The sequence below is a fragment of the Polychytrium aggregatum genome (assembly GCF_025602895.1).
Source record: "Polychytrium aggregatum strain JEL109 chromosome Unknown BJ171scaffold_10, whole genome shotgun sequence".
NCBI classification, from domain to species: Eukaryota; Fungi; Chytridiomycota; class Chytridiomycetes; order Polychytriales; genus Polychytrium; species Polychytrium aggregatum.
The window spans coordinates 926,523-948,775 of NW_026516212.1; the positions used below are offsets into that span (position 1 = coordinate 926,523).

The 22,253-nt window shown below is 56.2% G+C and overlaps 6 protein-coding genes across 6 annotated transcripts; 3 read left to right on the forward strand and 3 right to left on the reverse strand.

Annotated features, from left to right (window-relative positions):
* Nucleotides 1–1,377: 1,377 nt before the first annotated feature.
* BJ171DRAFT_18598 (uncharacterized protein) lies at nt 1,378–10,046 on the reverse strand. The gene is made up of 13 exons (XM_053106124.1): nt 9,552–10,046; nt 8,927–9,354; nt 8,446–8,789; nt 8,021–8,233; nt 7,475–7,754; nt 6,511–7,340; nt 6,129–6,322; nt 5,031–5,802; nt 4,279–4,892; nt 3,351–4,061; nt 2,998–3,210; nt 2,394–2,808; nt 1,378–2,230 (listed from the first exon to the last, which is right to left on the reverse strand). The coding sequence occupies exons 1-13, from the start codon at nt 9,715–9,717 to the stop codon at nt 1,585–1,587; spliced, it is 5,826 nt and encodes a 1,941-aa protein (XP_052968848.1). The 5' UTR covers nt 9,718–10,046; the 3' UTR covers nt 1,378–1,584.
* Nucleotides 10,047–10,195: 149 nt separating this feature from the next.
* Nucleotides 10,196–12,459, forward strand: BJ171DRAFT_496927 (P-loop containing nucleoside triphosphate hydrolase protein). Its single transcript, XM_053110236.1, has 5 exons — nt 10,196–10,499; nt 10,751–10,825; nt 11,002–11,806; nt 11,965–12,080; nt 12,175–12,459. The coding sequence occupies exons 1-5, from the start codon at nt 10,293–10,295 to the stop codon at nt 12,310–12,312; spliced, it is 1,341 nt and encodes a 446-aa protein (XP_052968849.1). The 5' UTR covers nt 10,196–10,292; the 3' UTR covers nt 12,313–12,459.
* Nucleotides 12,460–12,478: 19 nt separating this feature from the next.
* BJ171DRAFT_496928 (uncharacterized protein) lies at nt 12,479–14,787 on the reverse strand (the record flags this gene model as incomplete). Its single annotated transcript, XM_053110237.1, has 7 exons — nt 14,557–14,787; nt 14,222–14,416; nt 13,633–13,917; nt 13,442–13,501; nt 13,304–13,356; nt 13,036–13,107; nt 12,479–12,885 (listed from the first exon to the last, which is right to left on the reverse strand). Coding segments are annotated over exons 1-7 (1,085 nt in total), but the record flags the coding sequence as incomplete, so codon positions are not given.
* A 1,288-nt stretch (nt 14,788–16,075) lies between these two features.
* Nucleotides 16,076–17,484, forward strand: BJ171DRAFT_18620 (ubiquitin-conjugating enzyme E2, J1, U). The gene is made up of 3 exons (XM_053106126.1): nt 16,076–16,209; nt 16,391–16,481; nt 16,655–17,484. The coding sequence occupies exons 1-3, from the start codon at nt 16,097–16,099 to the stop codon at nt 17,384–17,386; spliced, it is 936 nt and encodes a 311-aa protein (XP_052968851.1). The 5' UTR covers nt 16,076–16,096; the 3' UTR covers nt 17,387–17,484.
* Nucleotides 17,485–17,699: 215 nt separating this feature from the next.
* Nucleotides 17,700–20,431, reverse strand: BJ171DRAFT_579738 (uncharacterized protein; the record flags this gene model as incomplete). Its single annotated transcript, XM_053113986.1, has 3 exons — nt 17,700–19,081; nt 19,240–20,004; nt 20,221–20,431. 3 exons carry the CDS (start codon nt 20,429–20,431, stop codon nt 17,700–17,702), a joined length of 2,358 nt encoding a protein of 785 aa, XP_052968852.1.
* A 163-nt stretch (nt 20,432–20,594) lies between these two features.
* Nucleotides 20,595–22,112, forward strand: BJ171DRAFT_496930 (FAM183A-like protein). The gene is made up of 5 exons (XM_053110238.1): nt 20,595–20,839; nt 20,989–21,087; nt 21,221–21,286; nt 21,421–21,497; nt 21,687–22,112. Exons 1-5 carry the CDS (start codon nt 20,803–20,805, stop codon nt 21,801–21,803), a joined length of 396 nt encoding a protein of 131 aa, XP_052968853.1. The 5' UTR covers nt 20,595–20,802; the 3' UTR covers nt 21,804–22,112.
* Nucleotides 22,113–22,253: the final 141 nt, after the last annotated feature.

Consider the following 22,253-nt stretch of genomic DNA (forward strand, 5'->3'; position numbering starts at 1 on the left):
GATCTGCAGAAGCAGTGGTGGTGAGCGACGGAGCAACAGACGAACAAGCATGCGTGGGGTCAGAATACGAACCAGAGACAGGCTCCGACTGTGACTTGGCTTTCTTGGGCCTGGGTGGCCGAGGCTGGCCATCACCGGTACCCTTGCGCTTCGGAGGCATGGGGGCAGAGGATGCTGGATGCCTGCCAGTGGTACTGGTCAGAGCAGAGACTTCTCTTTATCGTACAATAGCGCGATGATCAGATCAAGGCGAGATGAGGGAAGAAAGCAGCAGGACGAAGGTGTGGCATTTATACCCGAGAGCAGGAGCCCGTCTTTGCGGGCTGGTTGGGAAGTGACCCTGTTCAAAAATCGCCGAGAGGTTCAAGCCAGGGATTTGAGCGTGAAAATGGCGGCTTGATTGGAGGGAACTCAACCCCAGAAGCGCATCGCTCGCTCAATCAGCCGTGGGAAGACATCTGGAAGCACCCTCCGAACGGCGGACTCGAACAGTGCTACCATCCCGATCTTGAACCCCTCGGACGCATTCAGCGCTGCCGCCTTCCTGTACTGATGCTTCACAATCCCAAAGAAGTTCTCGATGGGATTGAAGTCGGGCGAGGCAGGTGGGGTGAAGATCACTGACCATCCTCGGCGCTCGATGCAGTCCAGGACAGGCATTGTCTTGTGCATGCTGACATTGTCCATCACAATCACAGAGTCGTCTGGGAAGCTCGCTCGCTCAAAGAACTCGACCATCGAGTGTGTCTTGAATGATGTGGGGATATACATGCGATGCAGCACACCAGAGTGGTTGATGGCAAATGCAGCCGAGACAGACTTGTGTTTCATGTGATTGCGCTGGCGAAGCGGAGCACCCTTCGGTGAGTATCCGTAGAGAGAGAAAATGGATCTCCTGATCCCTGTCTCATCGACAAAAACGAATCGTCGTGGGTCGATGGAGCGGGCCTGGTCCCTGAACTGTGCCACTCGCTCATCCAGTCGCTTGGACTTGTAGAGGTGTGTTGCCCTCTTGTGTGAGAGACCTGCTCGGTGGATGGCAGTGTGGCAGAGTGAGAGTGAAACTTTCCTCTGGAGGATGGACTCGAGCTTGCATCGCAGCACAGGACCTGTCTGGAACGGGTCCTGTTCAATCAGGGTGCGAATGACTGGACATGCCTGCTCAAAGAAAGTGGATCTGCGAGCTGGGACCCGGGATGGGTCATCCAGCTTGCATCCTCGGTGCCATCGATGGATGGTGCTCTTGGATACACTGAATATGGAGGCGACCTTACGCAGGCTATGGATGAGGGCGTAGCATCGCAATGCGGCGGTGCGAAAGTCGGATGTGTGGCGAATGGTCATGGCCAGCGCGCGATAGCATTGGGTAACAAAATATTCGATGAATGGTCAAAACCTGGGTGTCCCGTTTTTTATTGGATCGCCTATAAAACGGCCCTGCCTCACTTCCAAGGATGGATGGTAGATATGTGTATTGCCATTCAAACAAAAGCAAAGTGCCCCGTTTCATTGTGGGAGCGCCCAGATTGAGCAGCAGCCATCGCTGTTGCCAGTGCATCCCATGCATGCAGCAGCGACCGGCGATCAGAGGTCAACGAGTGCTGCGGTCTCGACATTCTTGAGAGTCAGGCCAAGCTGGGTCTCGGCGGTTTCCAAGACGGTGTCGGCACCAGTCAAGCTTTCGGTGGTGTCGGTAGTCGCGTCAGGCCCGGCCCGCTTCTCAATGAGCTCGAGCTGGGCTTCAAAGGGAAGGTCCGTTGTCTGCTGCTCGTCCTTTGGGCCATCGTCGCTGGGTTCGCCCTGCAAGTTTCGCAGATCATCCGATTCAGTCGCTTCTTCGATCGGGACGTTGTCGCTATCGCCTTTCTCGAACCCTAGCGTCTGGATCTTCATGTTCTCGTTCAGATCGACATCCGTGTCGTCGATAACAGACCGCGATCCACGGAAAGAATCCTTTCGGCCCTGCTGGTCCTCTGTAAAGATCCTGAAGGTTCGGCCGGCCCTCATCAGCAACGAGTGGAGCACCAGCCGAACCTCAGTCGGGACCTCTTGCAGCAGCAGATTCACAATCTCTGGGTAGAACTCCTTCATGTGCCTCTGGAATTGCTCGTCGTTGAAGTCAATGAGGGCGTTCAAGATCGTCACAACCACCGGCCGCCATGCCTGCACGTTGCGCTTCTTGGCTTCGGGATCAAGGGCGTTGTAGTCGCAAATGATGCCAAAGGCGAGACTGTTGGAGTGGCCAATGGATCAGTCGGCGGATCAGTCGGCGGATCAGTCGGCGGATCGGTCAACGGATCGGTCAACGCAGCCGAGTCTCGGAGGAGGTCACAGACGGGCGCCAGAGATACATCACCGAGGAAGCAGTGGTGCCGTGCCGGCCAAATACTCACGGAATCAGGCGCTTCTCGATCTCGCTCTGGGTGGCGATGCGTTCCGGATTTGTGTCGAGATACATTTTGATCAAGACGGCCACGTAGGTCTCGACGGAAGTAGTCTCTTGTTTTAGCAGATTGGGCAGCTGCTTCATGAACCCCATGCGGTAGAGCGCCATGCGCAGGTCCATGTCGCTGTTGAAGTTCTGGGCAAAGCTATAGCTTCGTTCGAGGCAGTCCATAAGCGTGAACAGGTTCAGCGACGATAGCGATCTGTAGACGGCGTCGGGTGGGTTGGACGACACCAAGACCTCTTGCAGCGTCCGAATCACCAGCAGATGGAGCACGCATTTCACGATGATTTGCTGGAAATCCTTTTTTTGAGGGGGAGGTCGGTAGGCTGGCGTAGTTGGAGTCTCGGCCTTCCTGGGGACTGGTGCTGGCAAAACGAGCAGGATCGACCGTGTAGGTGGCGCAGAAGGCGTCAGTCAAGGAAGCAAACGTATGAGCCAAAAAGGAAGTGGTCTTTGGCACAAGTGCAGAATGTATAGCACTGGCCATCGCCTTGGCAATTAGCTCGATGACGAAGTCCCGCGTGCATCGACTGTAGGGGCGTGCTCACCTTCGTCGCCGCTGTAAACCGGCTCGATGGTTTTGGGGGGCTCGATGGGCGGGCCGCCGACATCAAAGAAGAGTGCGCGCGGTGTTGTGACGTCAAACAAGTACACAAACATGTTGCAGATCTTGGCCCAGATCTCGTCGGTCAGCTTCTCGACATTGTTTTCGATGAGTTGGTGCAAACAAGTCGATCCGATTCGTGCCAGGGTTTCGTTTTCTGCACATCAGCGCAAGGATATGAAGGTTAGGCGGCGTAGCGTAAGCCGGGCATGGCGACGGCGCATGCCCGTCGCCGGGTGCACCAAGCCATGGCCCACAAACTATCAGCGCCTTCAAAATCCAGAGGTGCGGGTGTACCTTGTGTCATACAGATCGTTAGGAGCTCCAGGACCCCATCCATCAAAAAGTCCAGCTTATCGAAGAAGACAGTGTACAGGTCAATGAAGCTGCGCAGAGCCTGGATGAGGGTCGTCGACAGCCACACCGACATGTCGTCCTTGTTCTCGAACTTGGTATGTTCTTGGCGCGACAGCTTCAGGTCATCAAAGATAGGGAAGAGCACGCCCTTGGCAATGACCTCCCAAAAGTCCTTGGGGAACTGGGCGCCATTCTGCTTGAGGGTCTCGAAGAGGTAGGTCAGACCTCGCGTCCGGACCTCCAGGTCGCAGGTCATTACGACCTCGTACATTCCAAAGAGAACCGGAAACCAGTATTTGTAGTTGACATCGTCTTCCGAAATGCTGGCCGGGACGCCCGACATGACGCTCAGCAGCGCGGCGCTGCTGAGCTTTTGCGCAACAAGCGGCGTGTTGGTGTTTGGCTCATCGCCGGGCTTGGCGGTAGACGGGCGCCGCACATCCGCGCTCTGCTTGATGATCTCTTGGATTCGAGGAATCGACTGGCGGAGCAACTCGATTGAGTGGAGACTCGTCTTGGCCAGCTTGCGGTTCTTGCAAAACTCGACCAGGCACTGAACAAAATCAGGGAACGTGCCGTACGACGTGATGCTCTCAAAGTGGTTCTTGAATATGTGCTTGATGATGTCAAAGGCCAGGGTGACGATTTTGTCTGATCGAATGCGGGGTATTGTGTTAGTGATCCAGTCGGAGCATTGGTACCCTCGTAACACGTCATCCCATCACCATACTGGCCATGGATCCCGGAGGCAGAGTCCGGGATCGTTGTAGACATCGCCATTCACACCCACAGCTCCATTCACGCCCACATCTCCATTCGCCCCCCACGCTCCGTACTCAGTCCGGCAATCGCAAACACACACTCTTACCATGCGGCTCCTTTCCAGCGCGCGAAAACGCTGAAAACATCGTTTTCCAACCACTCTTCAGGCTCTTTGCCTTGGCTTGCACCATCTGCTGCAGGCAGGCCAGAACCATGTCTTTGATGCTTGGGTCTGAGTTGTTGCCCACGATATGGTCAAATGGCTTCAGGAAGTCTTTCTGGAACTTGAAGTTGGGCAACTCCTCGAGCTCAAGGAACTTCATCGAAAGCTGGCGCAGCTTGTCCAGGGCAAAGAAACCGACATTTGAGTTGGCGTGGCAGCCGACTTGGTTGAAGTGCTCGCCGAGGATGGCCCAGATATTGCTCCACTCGACACGGATACGCTTCATGTTGTAGTAGCTGATCTCGACCAGTCGCTGTAGGCAGTACATCCTCGGGTGCTCCTTATCTGAAGTGGCGCTGATCTCCTCCCACGAGACCTGACAGAGCGCCCTCACAAATTCGACGATGGCGCCGCCAGAGAGCTTGACGCTGGCTGTGAAGATTTTGTCGACCATGATGGTCATGCCTTGGGACGAGGCCTCGGCTGCAGCTTCATCGATAAATCCTCGCGCACCACCGCGTGTTTGAGCAGCTTCCCGACGAGCCTGTCCGGTAGATCTACAGAGCACCCCCCCCCACGTTGCAAGTATGCCGATGGTACAGTTTCAGCTCTCGGCGCATCTGCTAACATTCTGATGCATCGACTTTGCGCTTATGGGGGCGGGCCAGGATGTTTGCTCCAGAGCACTATCTTACCGGTCGTCTGCGCCGGCTTGATTCGATTGCAACTTCTCCACGAGGCTGACGCACAGCACAACCTCTCTCCAGCTGTCGCGAAGATGGTTGCCCTCGGTGTTGCCAATCTCGATGAGGGACTTGATGGCCTCGAGGTTCTTGGGCTTTATCTCGTTATAGTTGGCCAGCAGACTGAACTTGCTGAGGGTGCTGATGAAGGCCTTGCGCTCCAGTTCCATATCAAAGAGGCACGAGATCTTGATGGCGTACCTGAATCCCTCCAGCGCGAGCATGATCGTTTCGAGATCCTCGCTCTCTTGCAGCGGACCCGAGAGCCCCGTGAGGACCGCGGTCCAGATGATCTGGAACATGCCCTTGACGTGCTCGTACTGAGAGGCCGTGATATACGTTGCGCCGGAGACGATCTCGCTGCCTTCCAGCGTGCCGGTGCCGTTGGTGAGCATCTGGTTGAATAAGGCCTCGGTCTTTTGAACCATCGATTCACTCGCCAAAGCAAACTGGGCTGCCTCCTTGTTGTTGCGGTACCGCTGAAGGTCCTCGGGAGAGGCCGCAGCCGCCGCTCCGCCCGACGGCTTTTCATCCTTCAGCACAATCTCCTGCTTGGCGATTTCGTCAAAGACACCTTCGAGGAACGCCTGGGGAAGATCTTTGCCCTCATCGATGCCGCGGTTGTTTTTCAAAAAGTCTCCCTTGGTCATTTTTTGCTTGACCTGGGTGTTGTACATGTCCGTATTGAGCATGATCACGGAGTAGGCAAGGACATACGGCGTGTCTGGAGTGGCGCGTGTGGATGGATGATCCGATCGTTTAGTTGGCCGCCCATTAAGTTCGGCTGCGTACTCTGACTCAAGGCCGCACATATCCCATCGGGAACAGTAACAGGCAGAGCTGCCTCGCGGACGAGACTGCGATGCAACATTGTAAAGCAACACTCTCAACAGTCCTCTGGGACATTCGGCCGATACAGTCACGCCGCACGCTGAACACAGCTGAATCACACTACGCATCAAGTAGAGCGTCGGCCACCCTTGTTCATTGGCAACGGCATTCCCCTCCTGCCAAATTGCCGGATTGGCACATCGCTCTGCTCCGACTGACCTGCTGAGCTGAAGCTGCCAGGATTGCCAGTGAGATACCGCTCCGCAAACTTGAGCATAAATCGGTCAATCTTCTGGGCCTCGCCGGGCAGACGGAAGCATTGCAGGAACGCCCGCAGAGCATCGACAAATCCGAGGCCGGTAAAGTCCAGAGCATCGACAAAGGCATGCATGATGGCAATGTTTTCTTCGTCGCTGTGGATATGCGTTGTTGCAGAGGCAGTAGAAAAACGGGCTCAGCTCAAAGGACCACGACGTTTTGGAACACAGACTACGGCGCAGACCTTGATGGGCCACGACTCGGTGGCGCATTGAAAGGCGACCGTGCATGCGACAAAGTAGCCTGGACGACGGCGATGTCGTGCAGGCGGATAGGCACTCACCCTTCACCAAGGAACTCGCCAATCATGGTCTTGTTCAGGCCCTCGGTGTGCAGCAGGAAGTTGCCAATGTCCTTGGGCGTACGCGAAGGAATACACCCCGAGTCAAGCAGGTACTGCATGCCCTTTTTGGGCTTGAAGTTGAAGCGACGAATGCCCTCGAGCAGCACTTGCTTGCGGTGCTTGTAGGTCTCGAATGCATGCGGGTCGTCCTCGATGCCTCGGCGAGCAGACTTTTTGCCTTCTTCCTCCGACACCAGGCCGAGACTGCCGGTGTCGTTGTCAACGGCCGAGTCTTCGCTCTTGCGGACCCCCTTTGGCGAGCTGGCGATCTCATCTTTGGTATTCCGCACGGCATCGCACCAGCGGACCAGGGATTTGAGAATCCCGCGCACAAGCAGCTCCAATCCGCGCCGCTTGAGCTCATTGTAGTCGCCCGTGGCTGAGTACAGGCCCTTGACCTGCTCTTTGGTAAGGCTGGCCATACCAGCAGTCGTCATGGCAGGAGGGAGGCCCTTGCTGCTCAAGGACGGCGCCCCGGTGGTGGGCGAAACCGCTTGGGATGGACCCGAAGCATCGCTTGAGTAGTGGAGCGTCATGACTCGCGACAGTGAGTTGATGGTCCTCTCCCAGAGATTCTCGCGCATTCCGGCTTCGACATCACAGTCGTAGTTCAGATAGATCTCAACGAGGACGCGCCCGCCATCCGAGGCCGGGTCGGAAAGCGTGGCTTGCAGATTCTTGAGCAACGAGACACGCTGGTGGAAGGTGATCGTATTTTTGGCTTCGATGATTGGCAGCACGATCTCTGTGACGATGACCGAAAGCTCTTGCTGCCGGTTGTGGACATAGTGGAAAGGGGCGACCAGATCGAGACAGTATTGGGTGCATGGGTCAGATCTCTGAGTGTCACGCTATAATTGCGCCTGCCGAGCTCGCTGATGGAGGTGCCATGATCGGTTCTTACCTTAAGAACGGATCTGAGACCCACCAGGACCTTGCCAAAGATCTCCATGGCAACATCAAAGACCTGTGGCACAACGTTGACTGCGTTTCTGGTGAGCGCGAGGCACAGATATTGCTTGACGGCATGGATGAAAAGCAGCGACGTGCTGTTGGACTTGCTGACGTTGAAGAGCACGGGCGATGGCGTAAAAAACACATAGAGATGGGATGACAGGATGGTGGACACGAGATGAAGAGCCAGGAGCTTGGATCGCATCGCATGAGATTTGAGGTCCGTGGCACTGTACCAGATGTGTCAGATCGATGCGGTCGAACAAACTGTTAGATCCAAAGCCATTGAATGTCACGGGTGATCAGCAGTCGCGCCAGGTACTCTGGTCGCTGTCGACAGACACGAAGTCGCCAGTGCGTGCCGAACACACAGATCCAATTCAAGCTATGAACGCCAACGCATCATCGAGAGGACAGGCCCCAACCACGTGCCGGGATGAGAAAAGAACGCATCTGCCAAGCAGCACCCGTTACCGTCGCGGATGGCGACACCTACCCCTCAGGCGTGGGTACGGGCTTCATGCTGAGCTTGGAGAGCGCCCGGAATACCAGGTACGCATCCTTGATGTACTCATCGACGGTCGGGTCGCGATCGGCATTTTTATCTCGTCCGGTGCTCGAAAGAATGTCATGCGATGTTCGAATGGACGATCCTTTGCCGAGAGAGTGGATTGCGGCCGTCGCGGCGTCTTTATCCTCGATAGTTGAGCTACGCGGATTTGGTGCCAAACGACACAGTGCAGTGCCAGAGGTTAAATGGCGAGCAAGCGCCCCGATCCAGCGCAAAGTAGCTAGCGCCCACTCCTGTGATCAAAATGCCAGGAGAGGTACAGCAACCCCGAGGGCCAGATTCAAGCCATCCAGGGCGGCACTCCGAAGCAAGTCAGCGACTGATACATATCACATGAAGCCATCGCTTACAAACTGTCGACGCTTGATGCACCCCGAGTGAGCGATGCTGTGTCGCTGATTCCACTTGGCTGGTTGACTTCGTGGCCAGACTGGTTCATGACCTCATCTTCTCGAATTGCCGACAACGTCGATGGCTGCTGGATCAGGATTCTGGGTGGCGCCAGCTTGACTTCCTTGGGCACTCGGCTAAAGACGGCCTGGACCATCTGCGTGAGTGTCGCCTGTGCAACGATCTGCGTGCTGGACGACTTGGAAATCAAGAATATGTTGTATGTTGTTCGGATGGCCTTCAGAAGCAGGCCCCCGTGGATGCAGGAAGCAGGATCGACTGACGAAACCGCGGCAAGCAGGGCCTGTGTAAACGAGACACGAATTAATGCAAGGTACTACCAATGCGACTGCACAACGACGCCTGGGGAGCGCCCTCATTCGCCGATTCATCGCCCCGCGTGGACAGAGCGCTTTGTCAATCCATAGCCAGGGCACTTACTTTCACAATCTGGAGCTGAACCTTCTCGTCTGTTTGGTCGCCAGCCGAGAAGCAATCGCAGATGGTGTCGACGACAAGCACGACGACACCAGTGTTGACTATGCTGGATTCGTCAAAGCTACTTTCTCGTTCCTCGTCCACGCTTGTGTTCCGGCTGCTCTTGGTGCCTGTGGCTGTTCGTGAATGCGTGCCCTCTACCTTCAGCGATGAGTCGTCCGATTCATATCCCGCGGCCGATGCCTTGGCCGGCGAGGCAGTCTCGAACTTGCCCCAAAAGTCGTACGAGAACAGCTTTGCTAGACAGTCAATCGCAATCGAAACGAGGTTGGGTTGTCGGCTCTGACATGCAAGCTGGAAGGGAGTGAATATGGTGTTGAGGAAGGCTTTTCCTCCGGCCGGATCCACAGGCGGAGGTGCATCGAGGGCCGCTGGAAAGGTCGCACGAACAGAAAGACGAATCGACAAGATTAGAGGCAGCCAGGGCGTGAATACGCGACATGCCGGATGGTTGACGTGGTGTCCAATTACATCCGACCGATGAGCACGTATTCACAACAATGCGTCGTCGTTGGAGACGTGGGTGCATCGGGGAGAGTGGATACATGGATCGGCGGGAGCAGCGAACCTGTTGCCTCCTTGATGGCATCCTTGAGAGGTGCAAGCTTCCTAGACTCTTTGGCCTCGCCAATTTGCTCGAGGGCCCGCTTGATGAAGATGTCGGCGGATGCCCCGCCCAACGAAGGGCTTGTGTGCGAGGAAATGGCCGATGGGCGTCTGTTGGCGGACGCCATGCTGCACCGGTCTATGACAAGCTTGGCAGTGTTGTTCTGGCACGCCTCAGAGACGAATGATGGCTATTGAGATAAATGCTGCGCCAAGGCTGCTGCTCGCTAGGTGAGTTTGGACTGGGACCAGGATCTGCCAGTCGCGAGCGGATTGGGTGGTATGCGGTTGAGGAGAACCGGGCCGATGCGGGCAGATGGCCGCGATATAACGGGCTCTGATCGCGCCTCTGCGCTGCCGAATGAGCTGGCGGTCTCCGGGTCGATAGCCCCGGAAGATGGGCGCGGCGGCTGGCTGGAGGAGTCGGCCGTGGGTTTGGCCAGGGGGGGGGGGCAGGCGACGGAGGAGCAAGCAGGCCACCAAAGAAAGCATCGAAGAAAAGCGATGTGGCTGCCGAAAACGGCGATGCCGGACACGTGAGCGAGGAGGGAGCGAGGACATATCGCTCCCCGTTTCTCGGCCTCGGCGATTGTGTCTTTGCCGACAGCCGATCCGATCGGCAGTGTCCTCTGTGGCATCCCATCGTACTGCACCGCCCTGCACTGCCCTGCACTACCCCGAGCTGCCTGCTGTCTCTGTTGCCATGGCTCTGCTCCGACACATCCGGTGTCTCCGCGGCTGCCACTCTCCCCTCGCTGCCGCCGCTGCCCTTGCAGGCCGGATTGGACAGTCCAGCGCTTCGGTTGCCCAAGCAAGATCGTATGCCACGCCTGCGCAAAAGAAAGCCAAGTCGCAACCAGACTCGGAGCCACGCATCCTGCTCGGCCGGCCCGGCAACAATCTCAAAATGGTAACGATCCCATCCGCTAAAGCCATGTCCAGGGCAACCAACCGCCCGGCCTGCCTGCGACGACTGAATTGCATGTCTGGGCTTTCCTGGCTCCCTCCATCGCTCGCTCAGCGCGCGATCCTGTGTCCTCGATCCATCAACGCCGCATCTTCTTGTCCGACTCACTCAGCACTGCTTGGATCCCGGTTGTCTCATGTTGTACGCGCTCCTGAAATCATGGCGATTGCAACAACGTCGGACCGGTTTCAAAGGGCATCGTTGGCCTCCCAAATATCGGAAAGTCGTCGTTTTTCAACTCGCTGACCAACAGCGCCGTGCCCTCTGAGGTATAGTGAGTGGTGGATTTCTTGATTTTGAGGCTGCAGAGCCATGTCGATTGTGTCCCGGTGCTGCACCTTCTCATGGCAGGACATCTCGCGATCGCAATGGCCATGACTGGTTGCTTGTCATGGGCTCACGGATTAATTTGTCAAGCTCTCTGCGGCCGCCGATCTCCCGGTAGAACTATCCCTTTTGCACCATCGACCCGTCAGAGTCGCGGGTTATCGTCCCAGACGAGCGATTCGACTGGCTCTGCAACCATTACAAGACTCGATCAGCAGTGCCTGCGTCCCTGACTGTGACCGATATTGCCGGCTTGGTCAAAGGTGCTCATGAGGGTGCCGGCCTCGGAAACGCATTCCTGTCCAACATTCAAGCGGTCGATGGCATCTTCCACCTGTGTCGAGGGTTTGAGGACAAGGATATAACCCATGTCGAGGGAAACGTCGATCCCGTTCGAGACCTGATGATCATCCACGACGAGCTGCGGCTCAAGGACGAGGCCCAAATCGAGAAGCTGCTCGAGGCCCGCAAGAAGGACATCGCCAAGTATGGCCGGAACATGGCCAAGGAAAAGCTCGAGGAGTACGATGTTCTCAGCAAACTCTGGGACGTCTTGAGCGTGCAGCAGCGTGACGTCCGCGACCACGAGTGGTCCAATCCAGAGACCAAGATCATCAACGGCCTCTATTTGCTGACCGCCAAACCCGTCGTCTACCTCTGTAACCTAAGCGAGCGCGACTACGCTACCCGAGACGATCGCTATCTCTCTGCCATTCGAAAATGGGTCGACGAGAACCATCCCGGAGACGGCGTTATTGGATACTCGAACGATGTGGAGTACACCCTCTCTGCCTCTGAAACGGACGAAGAACGAGCCGAATACCTCGCCGAGGTGCAGAACAAGTACGGCATCTCCGAGCCGGTAACAAGCGCCTTCAAGGATATCATCAACTCGGGCTACAATGCCTTGAGCCTGTTCTACTGTGAGTTTGCCCCGAGCATGCAGCTGATCCGAGAGAGCGAGCATCTCAACATCTGCTGCCATGTCTTCCTGAGGCCAACTGCTACCCAACATGGCTTGGCTTGCATCCATTCTGACCATTCTGTCGTGATTGCAACTACCTTTGGTTTGCGTTGCCAGTCTTCACCGCCGGCGAGCAAGAAGTACGAGCGTGGACCATCCGCAAAGGCACGAAGGCACCCCAGGCGGCCGGTGTCATCCATTCCGACTTTGAAAAGTCATTTGTGACAGCAGAGGTATTTCAAATTCGCACTTTGCCGCTCGGTGTCCCGTCCCCCACCTCTTCCGACTGGTGCTGCCTCCCTTGGCTGATTCAGTGCCTTGCTACAGACGATGAAGTTTGAGGACCTGAAGGCCCTTGGAAGCGAGGACAGTGTCAAGGCTGCCGGAAAATACGCCCAAAAGGGCCGAGACTATGTCGTTGAGGACGGCGACATCTTCCACTTCAAGGTTGGAAAGCGCAAGTAGAGGTGGCTCGCCGAGTGATGCCATGGTTTGTTTATATCGTCATGACCGCTGTGTCGAGCGTCCCGAAATACTACCACTCCAATAGACACTCTCATTGTATCTTGGTAATATATATCATCCTTTCTGAAATGCCGAGCTCCCCAAAACGACCTGTGCACGGGCTCGGCTCGATATCGCGGCGCCTCCTTTGCGACCCTATTCATCCAGTCCTGGGAGCTGCAGCGGGGTCGATATCGAGAAGGTTCGCATTGGAGAATAGTCGATACTGAGTCGATGTAGCGACCGGCGCGAGCTGTTCGCACTGGAAACGGATGCTTGTCTGCGCGGAGATAGCTGGGCCATCGACGATGCCGGTGGTAGTGAATCTGCGTGGCTAAAGATCGACATGGATCGGGAGGAAGTCACCGGCTCAGTACGGCTAAATGCTGATATCGACCGAGGAGGGGACTGAACAACAACATCCTGCAGAGCCAATTGATCTGCCTTTGCGCGATCCTCGATCATCTGCTTTAGCTTTTCAACCACGAACGAGCTTCGCGGTACATCCGGATGCACGGCGTAAATGCCGGCATGCTGTGCAACGGCCACGATGGTGGAAATCGAGTTGGAATGGTAAGCCAAGAAGCCATGGCACGAATGGCTGTACTGTGCGCCAGCAGTCACAACGTTGGTACGGGTTCTGAGTGCTCTACGCAGGCCACAAAGGCACCTCGACTCCATTACTTTGATCTCCGGGTTGGTTCGCTTGTCAAGGACTGCCTTCCATTTGCTGGGAACGATGTACCAGGGACCGTACTAGCCGTGTCGGGGTAAATGCTCATCAAATCAATGGTACAGCTTCGCCTTTGAGCTTCCTGACTTTCGGTCCCTCTCCTCAGCGCATGCGTGCAGTTTGGCAAACAGCATCTCGAATGTGCGATAAGATCCATCTCATTGAGACGATCGGAGTACACTGCCTGTCCGAATTGACAGCAGCTCCAAGAGGGCCTACCGCAGCACGTCTGTCTTTGTCGCTCATCGCATGTTTTGCAGAAACCTCTTCGCCTGGGTGCGATGATCAGGTCGATTCCAAACCAATGTCAAATCAGTGTCACTCGGTGCGAAGAGATGGAAACTCATATATCCATACCATTGCCACCACTGAGGTCACCAATTCGAGTTGATGGCGGCTTGCTTGTTCGTCTTTCCGCTGTCGATGAATGCGGTTAGATCGTCGTGGCTCTGTGTGCGATTACCCATAAATACACCCCTGCCAGCGATATAGAGAGATCTGGAGTAACAGGGAAACTGTGGCGCTGAAGCTGCGGCCGAGACCCTCACCTTTCTTGACTTTGTCGAGGAGGACCTTGGGCGGACGTGCTTCGACCTTGACAGTGGCTTTGCTGGAGTTGCTCTCCACAACGGGTCTCCAGGAGCTCATGAGACAATCGAACTCGCCCCGACAAACGGACTGGTCCAAGTTCTGGGCTGGAGGCGGAGTGCGAAGCTCGATATGACCCTGCGCAACATGAGCCTGTTCAAGCTCGGTTGGAAGATGTGACTCGGTCCAAGACTCGAAGCCAGGGCAAAGTCTATGGTCGACCCACCATTCCAAGGACTGAATCACTGCGGGAAAGCATAGGTTGTGCCGAATGGATTGAATGATCGCTATCTGCGGTTCAAATGCGTTGCCATGCCCCATTCCCATCCAAGGCAAAACTCAATTGTGAACCATTCTGCTGCAGCGCACCCCTAACTGGTTTGGAAATGTCCTGCCAAGAACGGACACCGAGGCATGGACCGAGGCATGGACCGAGCCAAGACATGCAACCGCTCCAGTGCGTATCGGCCAAGCTTGACGATAATGGAGGACCAAGCACTCCGTGATTGCTTGCGCAAGCTTCATGCCTCGATTGCGCAATTGACATACCTTCGCTCAGCTTCAAAGCGGCATCGCTATCGACTTGCGTGTCATGGCTGCAAGAAGCAGCGATGGCTCGCTCTTTGAGAGTCGTAGGGGCAGTCACTGGCCTTGGCTTGAAGCCACGGGCAAGGCCCGAGTATTTGGTGGCCAAGAGCTTGGGAGTTGATGCGGGGGGCTGCTTTTGCTCGTGGCCAATTGTCACTGCGCATGGGAGCATGGCCGAGCCATGAATACAGCCACCACGGCCGTTTCATTCAGCGAACGCTGACCGGCGGCCGCAGGAGCCGCTATCGCCCTCCAAATCCCGCCATCAAACACACTATTCGTCGGCGATGGCTTACCGGCTTGTGCTGCCATGGCCCCAGCTGGAGGCTGTGGTACCGACATCGAGGCCCTTGGCCGGACACTTTCGCGAGTGCTGTGTCGTCTCGTAACTGAACGAATTTGTTCAGCCTCAAGTTGCCGCAGATGCACTTTGAGTCTGTATTCAGCCCCATCGTCGGACGAGAGAGATGGCAGCGAGGGAAAGCTAGTGAAGCTCGAGTCGTCAGACTCAGATCCGCTTCCAGGTTCCTCCTTGGAGTCCGCACTATGGGGCTGCGTCGCACTGGGCGAACGTCTCTCAACACGCAGATCCCTCGTAAGGATGTTTTGGAGAATCTGGGCCTTGGCTGGGGTGATGCCAGCGAAATCAAGGCTCTGTTCATACCAACGGGAAAGGTGTGAGACAGTAGCCAAGTCGTGTGGACAGATCAGTCGTAGAGCATAATAAAGAGATGCCGCAGGCCAACGGAAGCGGATCGGGTAGTATCTCATGCTCAGTCAGATCGAGAGCCTTACCAGTTTCTTGACAATTTCTTTCTCCAGATCCTGTGCTCTCTCGGATTTCTGGATTTGCCCGGGATACTTTCGAGCGCTGGGACTGCGATGAACCGACTTTGCGCTCGGGACTCGCGATTGCAGGACGATTGCATCGCTCTCCAAAGGATCGCAGACTTTGTACAGCAAGCGGTAATTTGGGCTGTGGCCATGGGCAAACCAGCGTCAGCATGCATTTGTGGACTGCAGTCGAGGATGCGCAGGTGAGTGATTTGTTGGATCCGGAACTTTCCAACGTCGTCAGCTGCATTCCCCGGGTGAGCCGACTTGAGTGGATCTAGGATGGCTGTCACGAACCCGCAGTCTTTGACGTTTCGGAGGACCCAAGGGTTGACGGGCCGCGGTGGCGCTGACTTGACCGTCCTGGTTTCAGACGGCATGATGCTGGACTAAGTGGCTGAACATCGATGTTTGTCAATGGCAGGATCCACAGGGACACATTCGGATTTAAAATGGTCGTCTGCCGTCGGCTCGACGGCCACCGAGGAATCAAATGCGTACAAATTACATAGAAATCAATGCACTGGCTCACCGCGGAGCCAGAGTTCCTCCATCAAACTCAAGTCCAGCGAGGACAGACTTACACGAGCCCTATTGTCACTGTCGATCCGACATGCAAGTGGCAAGGTCGCTGGCCCTGGGGCTGAGAAATAGCAAGACAGAAGTCTCCTTGGACGCTCTCTGATATGCAACCGACTCGCAGTGTGCGTTTCTCCCATCCATCCCCTCCCCCAATTCTCCGAGTGCCCTTGCCCATCAGGCCCTTGCCCATCAGGCCACTCGATCATGATGAGGTCACGCCCCTCCGGCACCCATGTCGCACACGCGCCGGCCAATCGCATGCCCCCACTCCCCAATTCAGATGCGGCGCAGCAGCCCGTCTGCGCCACAGGCATGCCGTCCCCGTGATCCACGCTCCGACTTCAAATGCGGTGCCCACTGCTCGTCCAGCAGCATCCCCAACGCTGTCCTGCGCGTCCCAGCTGCATCTGCCACATCGCCATGAACCACAAGAGCTCGGCCGTCAAGCGCCTCATGAAGGAGCTGCAGGACCTCAACGACGATCCCTCTCCCGAGTACACCGCCTCGCCCCTGGAAGACAACATTTTCGAGTGGTCCGTGCCAGCGCCGCATTTGGCAGCAACCCTGTCTGCACCACCGCACAGGGTGTCCGCCAGCACCGAGGTTCTGGGGCAGTCGCCCTGCGCCGCAGCTATACTCATGCATATCTGGGTTGGCCATTGATCTCTGGGTTGGCCATTGATATCTGTCTCTCCCCCTCTTTGGTGTCGATAGGCACTTTACGCTCCGTGGGCCAAACGAAGCAGGCTTCTCGGGAGGCCGCTATCACGGGCGCTTGATATTCCCTCCAGAGTATCCATTCAAAGTATGTGCATGCACTGAAATCACGCAGAACAGCATCGCCATCGCACCCACACGATTCGGGGGGCAGCATAGTGTCGCGTACGAACTGCACTCTGTTGTGTGGACCGCCTTGCTCTTCTCAGAGTCAGCGGGCTCATCAGGCTCAATCCCTCTCCTCCATGGATGTCGTCACAGCCTCCAAACATCTCCTTCCTGACCCCAAACGGGCGCTTTGAAGTCGGCAAAAAGATCTGCCTGTCTATCACGGGCCATCACCCAGAGTTCTGGCTGCCGGCATGGGGCATCCGGCTGGCATTGATTGCCTTGATATCCTTCATGCCCACCCAAGGCGATGGCGCCATTGGTGCTCTCGACCACACCGAGGAGGAGCGGGCAGTGTTGGCCAGGCAGAGCCGGCACTGGAAATGCGAGATCTGCGGGAGCCGAAACTCGGATGCACTGCCGGATGAGACCGAGCGACCGGTCGAACCCATGGCCCCGAGCGGCGACATTGTCTTTTCGATCAAGGGCGATTCGCCTTCGACTCCCACACAGAACCCACCGGCTCCCGCTGAGGCTGCATCAGACCCTTCAGTTGGATCCGACTCCACGGAACCATCTGCAAGCGTAGCCCCTCTTGCTGCTACTGCCGGAATGCCGGCTGATTCGACCGGGTCGTCAAACCCGTCGACAGCATCGCCTCAGCCGAACCAAGTCGACTCTGGTCCTCGCCACCGGCATATTCCGGCGCAAACTGACCGCAACCCAGCTGTCCCACCGACCGGAACCTCGCCATCGCCGGCTGCGTTGGCCCAACACCGACAGCAGATTCGCGAGACTCTGGCTCTGCGCCGACAAGTGGAAACGGTGCTGGCAGCGGTACTCTTTGTCGTGGGCTTGCTGATTCTCAAAAAAGTCATGTTTTGATCGTCAAATACAAGCCATTGACGAACTTTCTGCACCAAAACGGAATCATCCACATTGCGCCGCTGAATCGCCATCCTCGACTGCAATCGCGGGTGCGGCCGCGCGATGTAGAGCTCCGCAGCGCTACGGGCGGTTGAGCGGCTCGATATGGGCTGTGATCTGGATGCGAGCATATTTGTATCCAACTGAACTCGTCGGTCGAGTGTTGCCCGATCGGGTCCTCAAGGCACCGCCATGCGTATCAGGTGGCGAGCGGTGCTGTATATTCAAGAGCCAAACCAATAGCCCTCCTCGGGGTCACCGAGGCATTGGCTCATTTTAGACTGGATGTAATCTCAGCAACCACTTTGCGCTTGTACCCCTCCCAGTTCTTACGAGTGAGGAACTTTTCTTGAAGCTCCGAGATTGAGACCCCCAGCAAGCCCTCGTGCTCGATCATGGTTTTCAGAGACTCGAGATCGATGGCTCGCAAGAAATCGAGCTTGGTAAACATGACACACTCCACCCTTTGTATCGTGATCACGGAGAGATCCAGCCCTGCTGCCATGTTTTCCATCATCGAAGTCTTGCGGTGGTTCCGAAGCCCCGGATTTGCGTTGAAATCACGCGAGGGCCAGGCTGTGATGCCAGCACACTTGAGTACAAACGCCAGCAGCAGATTAACAATCGCGATATCGACGTCCTGGCTGCGGTAGTAGAAGGAGTCTTCCTGGAGAATATGCAGTTTCGGGAAATAGTCACCAGGAATCAGATCACCAATGGCGAGCACCTCGTTGACGACCTCGTAACCCTCTGGAACTTGGGTTCCGAACTGATACGGAATCGGCTCCCGCGCAAGCGATGAGGATGAGAGCTTCAGAAACGGAACTATCCGCATGGCCCGGCATTGCCCACGAAGCAGAATGAATACGTGCTCATGGCCGGCTCCGCCTGGCTTGACAATCGAGGCCCCCGGCTCGAATTTGACAATGTGTGAGACTTGGCAGAGTCGCGACAGCAACAGCTCATCTGTCGATGCGAAATAGGGTAGCTTCTGGAAAAACGACGCTCGGCTTCCAATCGAGGCCGGGTCGTTTTCGCCAAACATTGTAATGTAATCGTCCTTGTCGATGCGGAGGAGCTCCACGGCGCTGAGGCTGCTCACTGTGACGGTTCGGATCTCACCCGGCGCGGAGAGGGAAAACTCGCCAAACTGGTCGCCGGGTGAGAGATGGATGTGTTCGTTGATGTTGGTCAGGGTGGTGCTTTGACAAAGTCCAGTGACGATAAAGTACATGGAGATGGACGGGTATCCGCGGCGAATGATGGTCCGTCCGGGCCCAAAATACTCCCAGTGCATGATCTTGGCCAGGTTCATTCGGAGCTTGCGGGAGAACTTTGAAAAGGAGGGCAGGCGACAAAGCAGTTGGTCCAGCAACTTGCGATCGTCATCAGTGCGATTCGCTGGTGGCATTGTTACAATGTGCTTGACCTTGGCGGCCATCAGAGACTCGTTGCGGACCTTCATCTCATGAAGCTGGTCCGACAGAGTAACGATCCGATTTGGATTTGTCGGGAGCAGGTTGGACTCCATGGCTGCGACCACGGTGCCGATCGACGAGATGTTCTGCAGTGCGGATTTGTTTGCCGGGTTAACTGGATCCTTGAATGCATAGACGCTGCGTACCATTTTCATGACTCGGTGGAGCACATAAGCTGGGAGAGTCGATGCCGGTGTGAGTGACGCTGTGGAGATGCTCTCAAGAAGCAGCATCCGGCTCCGCCTCTGGCACTCGGGAACATGAAGAGCAGGGACAGAACATGTCCAGCGGCACACATATTCTGCCTGCAGACGACACAGAGGGCCAGCTTACTCCATTTTTCCGAAGACGTTTGCATCGTGCCCTCAGTTTCAAGCTGTTGGGGAGGATCCACTTCATCCACAAGCGATGAAACAGACGTCCGAAGCGATGATTTCGACAGCTTGCTCGACTCTCCTCCAGAAGGGTCCAGATGGATGTTGGAGCCGGGGCTCCTTTGTAAGCGCTGGTCTGATGAGCCGGTTGGCAATCGATGGTGGGAGCCATAAGGTCCCAGCAGCCCCGCGATGTTCTGGGCCGACTGGGCACTCGCCAAGTTCGAATTACTCTGGCTATGGTGCCTGGCGGATTTTCCACCAAGCTGCGACGAACTCAAATGCAGTCGACGATCCATCAGCGACGATAGCGGTCGTGGCTCAAGAGGCTGGATCGCAGGATCGCTGTTGACATCGTGGCTGTCGGTGAGCGTCACGAGCGGCGACGAGCCCCGGCGAGATGAGCCTCCGTCTGCAGTCGCAATGTTTGGTCCTGGAGCAGATGCATCAGCGATGCCGCCGTCTCGTATCGATGGGCCAAACCGCCCGAGGGCTAGGAAACGATTTTGGTGCTGGCGCTCATCGAACTTGGGCCCCTCGTGATGCGCTATGTCCTCGGGCTGGCTCTGGTCGCGAACGGACTTGAGAGGCTGATGCTTGTTCAAGAGCTGCCTGGGCTCATTTTCGTTCTCGGACAACGGGCGCTGTTGACCAGCAGCCCTGTCCGCTGCAGCTTCGGATGCCTGAGTGCGTGGCGGCGGGACCATGGTTTCGAGAGATAGACCTGTCGGCGGCGGTGGAGGTTGGGTCAATCCTCTGTTTCGCCGCACGGCGACGGCCTCCAGACCCACTCTGGAACTGCTGTTGAAGGAATTGGACTTGCGAAGGGGGTTTTGAGCATAATCAGCTCTGGATTTCGATGAAACAACCGATTGCGGCCGAAACGGCTGTGTTGGTGGCTGGGATGCTGGAGCAAGCGATGGCGAGCCTTCGGTCGAACCTGCCCCAGGTGTCTGCATCCGCTCGCATTTCGCACTGGGGGGCTGCCGGGCCGGTGTGAGATTTTTGAGCTTCACCAGGCTCGGCAGCTGAGGAGTCGAGCCCTTTCTCGAGTCGCCGTCAGGCTGGGATGGAGTTCCGGGCTTCGACACCAGAAGGGCCCGGGCTGGCCGGATCTTGCGGGGGTCGTCAGAGAGCAGCGGCAGCGGCATTGCAGCATTCGTCGATTTTCGTCGGCTCATTCTGTTCAGGGAGGACTATGTCTTGAGGACGCAGGATTGCGGGCTGGGTCGGCTCTGCTCTGTTCTGTTCTCTACGCTGTTCTGCTCTGCTCTGTTCCGTTCCATTCTGGCTGCAGACGAGTGCGCCTGAACCCCCCTGGCGAGAGTGTTGGAAGCAGAGATTGGCCCAATCATGCTGATCACCTTGCTGCCCTGCATCCCAACAATCGCAGCCCGATGCTTTTGCTGAGGGCTTCGAGTTTGGTTGTCTGCACGGCCGAAAGCCCCGGGGTGAGATTTCAGTGTGTGCCCCGACCAACTTGTCATCAAACTAAGCCCCCAACCGCACAGTCGACATCGTCATGGGTGATAAAAGCGAGCCAGCCAACGACTCCTCAGGCAAGCGGCACTTTCCTCAATGTCTCGCATATATCCCAAGCGCCCTGGGCGGCGACAAGCTGTCGCACTGTGCCTGTTTGTCGGCGACGGAGAATAGCCTGCATCAATTCAATGCTCACCCCCGGCTTCATTTCTTCATCATGTCGCAGCCGTCTTTGCCGACGCTATCTTTGCCGAGACGGTCCGCAAGGAGATGCGTGTCCACCGTCTCTATGAGCATTACATGCTGAGTCCCTCAGTCATCCACAGTAAGGAACAATCAGCTACCTTGAGCTAGGCCGACAGGTCAAAGAAGGATGGAATTGGACAATATGCTTGTCTTCGAGCACCATGGGCATGGACTGACTGCTTCTGGTTGCTTGGTTTGCTCGTTCTCAACAGAGGGACTGGTCTTGACCAACAAACCAACGAGCGCCGGAAAGGAGGGAAGGATCGAAACGGAAGACGGTGGGTACTTTCGCAGACGATCGGCTCCCACGCTGATTCCCGGACCGGACATCTTGTGTTCGTGGATCCACCGCAACCCGAGATGGGTCTGTTTGCGATCTAGTTTCTCATCATTCCAGCGGCCGTCTAAACAGAGGATTACAAGAAGCTCTTGCTTTCAGCTTCCAAATCTCCCCGGGGAAAATACATGGCGCCCGTGACGTCGGCGCAGGTATGGGCCAGAGTATGCTGTGACCTGCGGGAAGGGCCAAAGGATTCGTTTGCGATTTACAATCGATCCTCCATTGCATCACGGCGCTGCACGACTGCAAGACTGGAAGACTGCATCGATGGGGCTGGGCATAATTAGTAACCTCGAGTTGCTGGGCTTGGTCGGCATGCACTATCACTCCATCTGCAGGAATGTGGCTGGGACACCGAGCCGCTGGTCCGAAACAGGGACTCTCGTTTCTATTTTCCTCGGAATCACACCGAAATCACAAAGATATACGGACAGGCATTTGCCAAGAAGCTCTAGCTCCAAACCAAGGTGGCGTGTGGCCCAGAGAAGAAGCGAGATGATGCTATGCTGTCGCAGAAAATGGCGGCCATGTTATCGTGACTCGGCATTGAGGATCTATTCAAATGCGCATCTTGCCCTACTTCCTCAACGTGAATGGTCGCTGGGAGTGGAAGATGTAATTGCACTCAAAAGAAAAAACAACGACACACACTCCATTTTGGGAGCTCTTTGGTCAGATCCAACGATGTGTTTGTGCATAATTCAGCAGCGATGGATCGCATCTGTTCATTGCCCAGGGCCGCCACTCCGGAAGTATTGTGTTGAGCATGCGCCCATCCGTGTTGATGCAAACAGTCGCTGGAGATAAAATGCGTCGGCCGACTCAGAGGAGCTCCTCAGGGTCGGATATATGCAAAGCGGATTATCCCTCTATTGACTCTGTCATGCAAAAAGCGCCATGTTTTG

What these genes read in the sequence shown, in the direction of transcription:
- BJ171DRAFT_18598 (XM_053106124.1), bottom strand. Translation starts at nt 9,717, where the DNA reads ATGGCGTCCGCCAACAGACGCCCATCGGCCATTTCCTCGCACACAAGC. An exon ending in GGCGAGTTCCTTGGTGAAGG is followed by an intron (nt 6,323 to 6,510) that starts GTGAGTGCCTAT and finishes GCATATCCACAG; the next exon opens with CGACGAAGAAAACATTGCCA. An exon ending in TGGCAGCTTCAGCTCAGCAG is followed by an intron (nt 5,803 to 6,128) that starts GTCAGTCGGAGC and finishes GCGCCACTCCAG; the next exon opens with ACACGCCGTATGTCCTTGCC.
- BJ171DRAFT_496927 (XM_053110236.1), top strand. Translation starts at nt 10,293, where the DNA reads ATGGCTCTGCTCCGACACATCCGGTGTCTCCGCGGCTGCCACTCTCCC. An exon ending in ACAGCGCCGTGCCCTCTGAG is followed by an intron (nt 10,826 to 11,001) that starts GTATAGTGAGTG and finishes ATCTCCCGGTAG; the next exon opens with AACTATCCCTTTTGCACCAT. An exon ending in TGCCTTGAGCCTGTTCTACT is followed by an intron (nt 11,807 to 11,964) that starts GTGAGTTTGCCC and finishes TTGCGTTGCCAG; the next exon opens with TCTTCACCGCCGGCGAGCAA.
- BJ171DRAFT_18620 (XM_053106126.1), top strand. Translation starts at nt 16,097, where the DNA reads ATGAACCACAAGAGCTCGGCCGTCAAGCGCCTCATGAAGGAGCTGCAG. An exon ending in GAAGACAACATTTTCGAGTG is followed by an intron (nt 16,210 to 16,390) that starts GTCCGTGCCAGC and finishes TGGTGTCGATAG; the next exon opens with GCACTTTACGCTCCGTGGGC. An exon ending in CTCCAGAGTATCCATTCAAA is followed by an intron (nt 16,482 to 16,654) that starts GTATGTGCATGC and finishes ATGTCGTCACAG; the next exon opens with CCTCCAAACATCTCCTTCCT.
- BJ171DRAFT_496930 (XM_053110238.1), top strand. Translation starts at nt 20,803, where the DNA reads ATGGGTGATAAAAGCGAGCCAGCCAACGACTCCTCAG. An exon ending in GCCAGCCAACGACTCCTCAG is followed by an intron (nt 20,840 to 20,988) that starts GCAAGCGGCACT and finishes ATCATGTCGCAG; the next exon opens with CCGTCTTTGCCGACGCTATC. An exon ending in GAGTCCCTCAGTCATCCACA is followed by an intron (nt 21,088 to 21,220) that starts GTAAGGAACAAT and finishes CGTTCTCAACAG; the next exon opens with AGGGACTGGTCTTGACCAAC.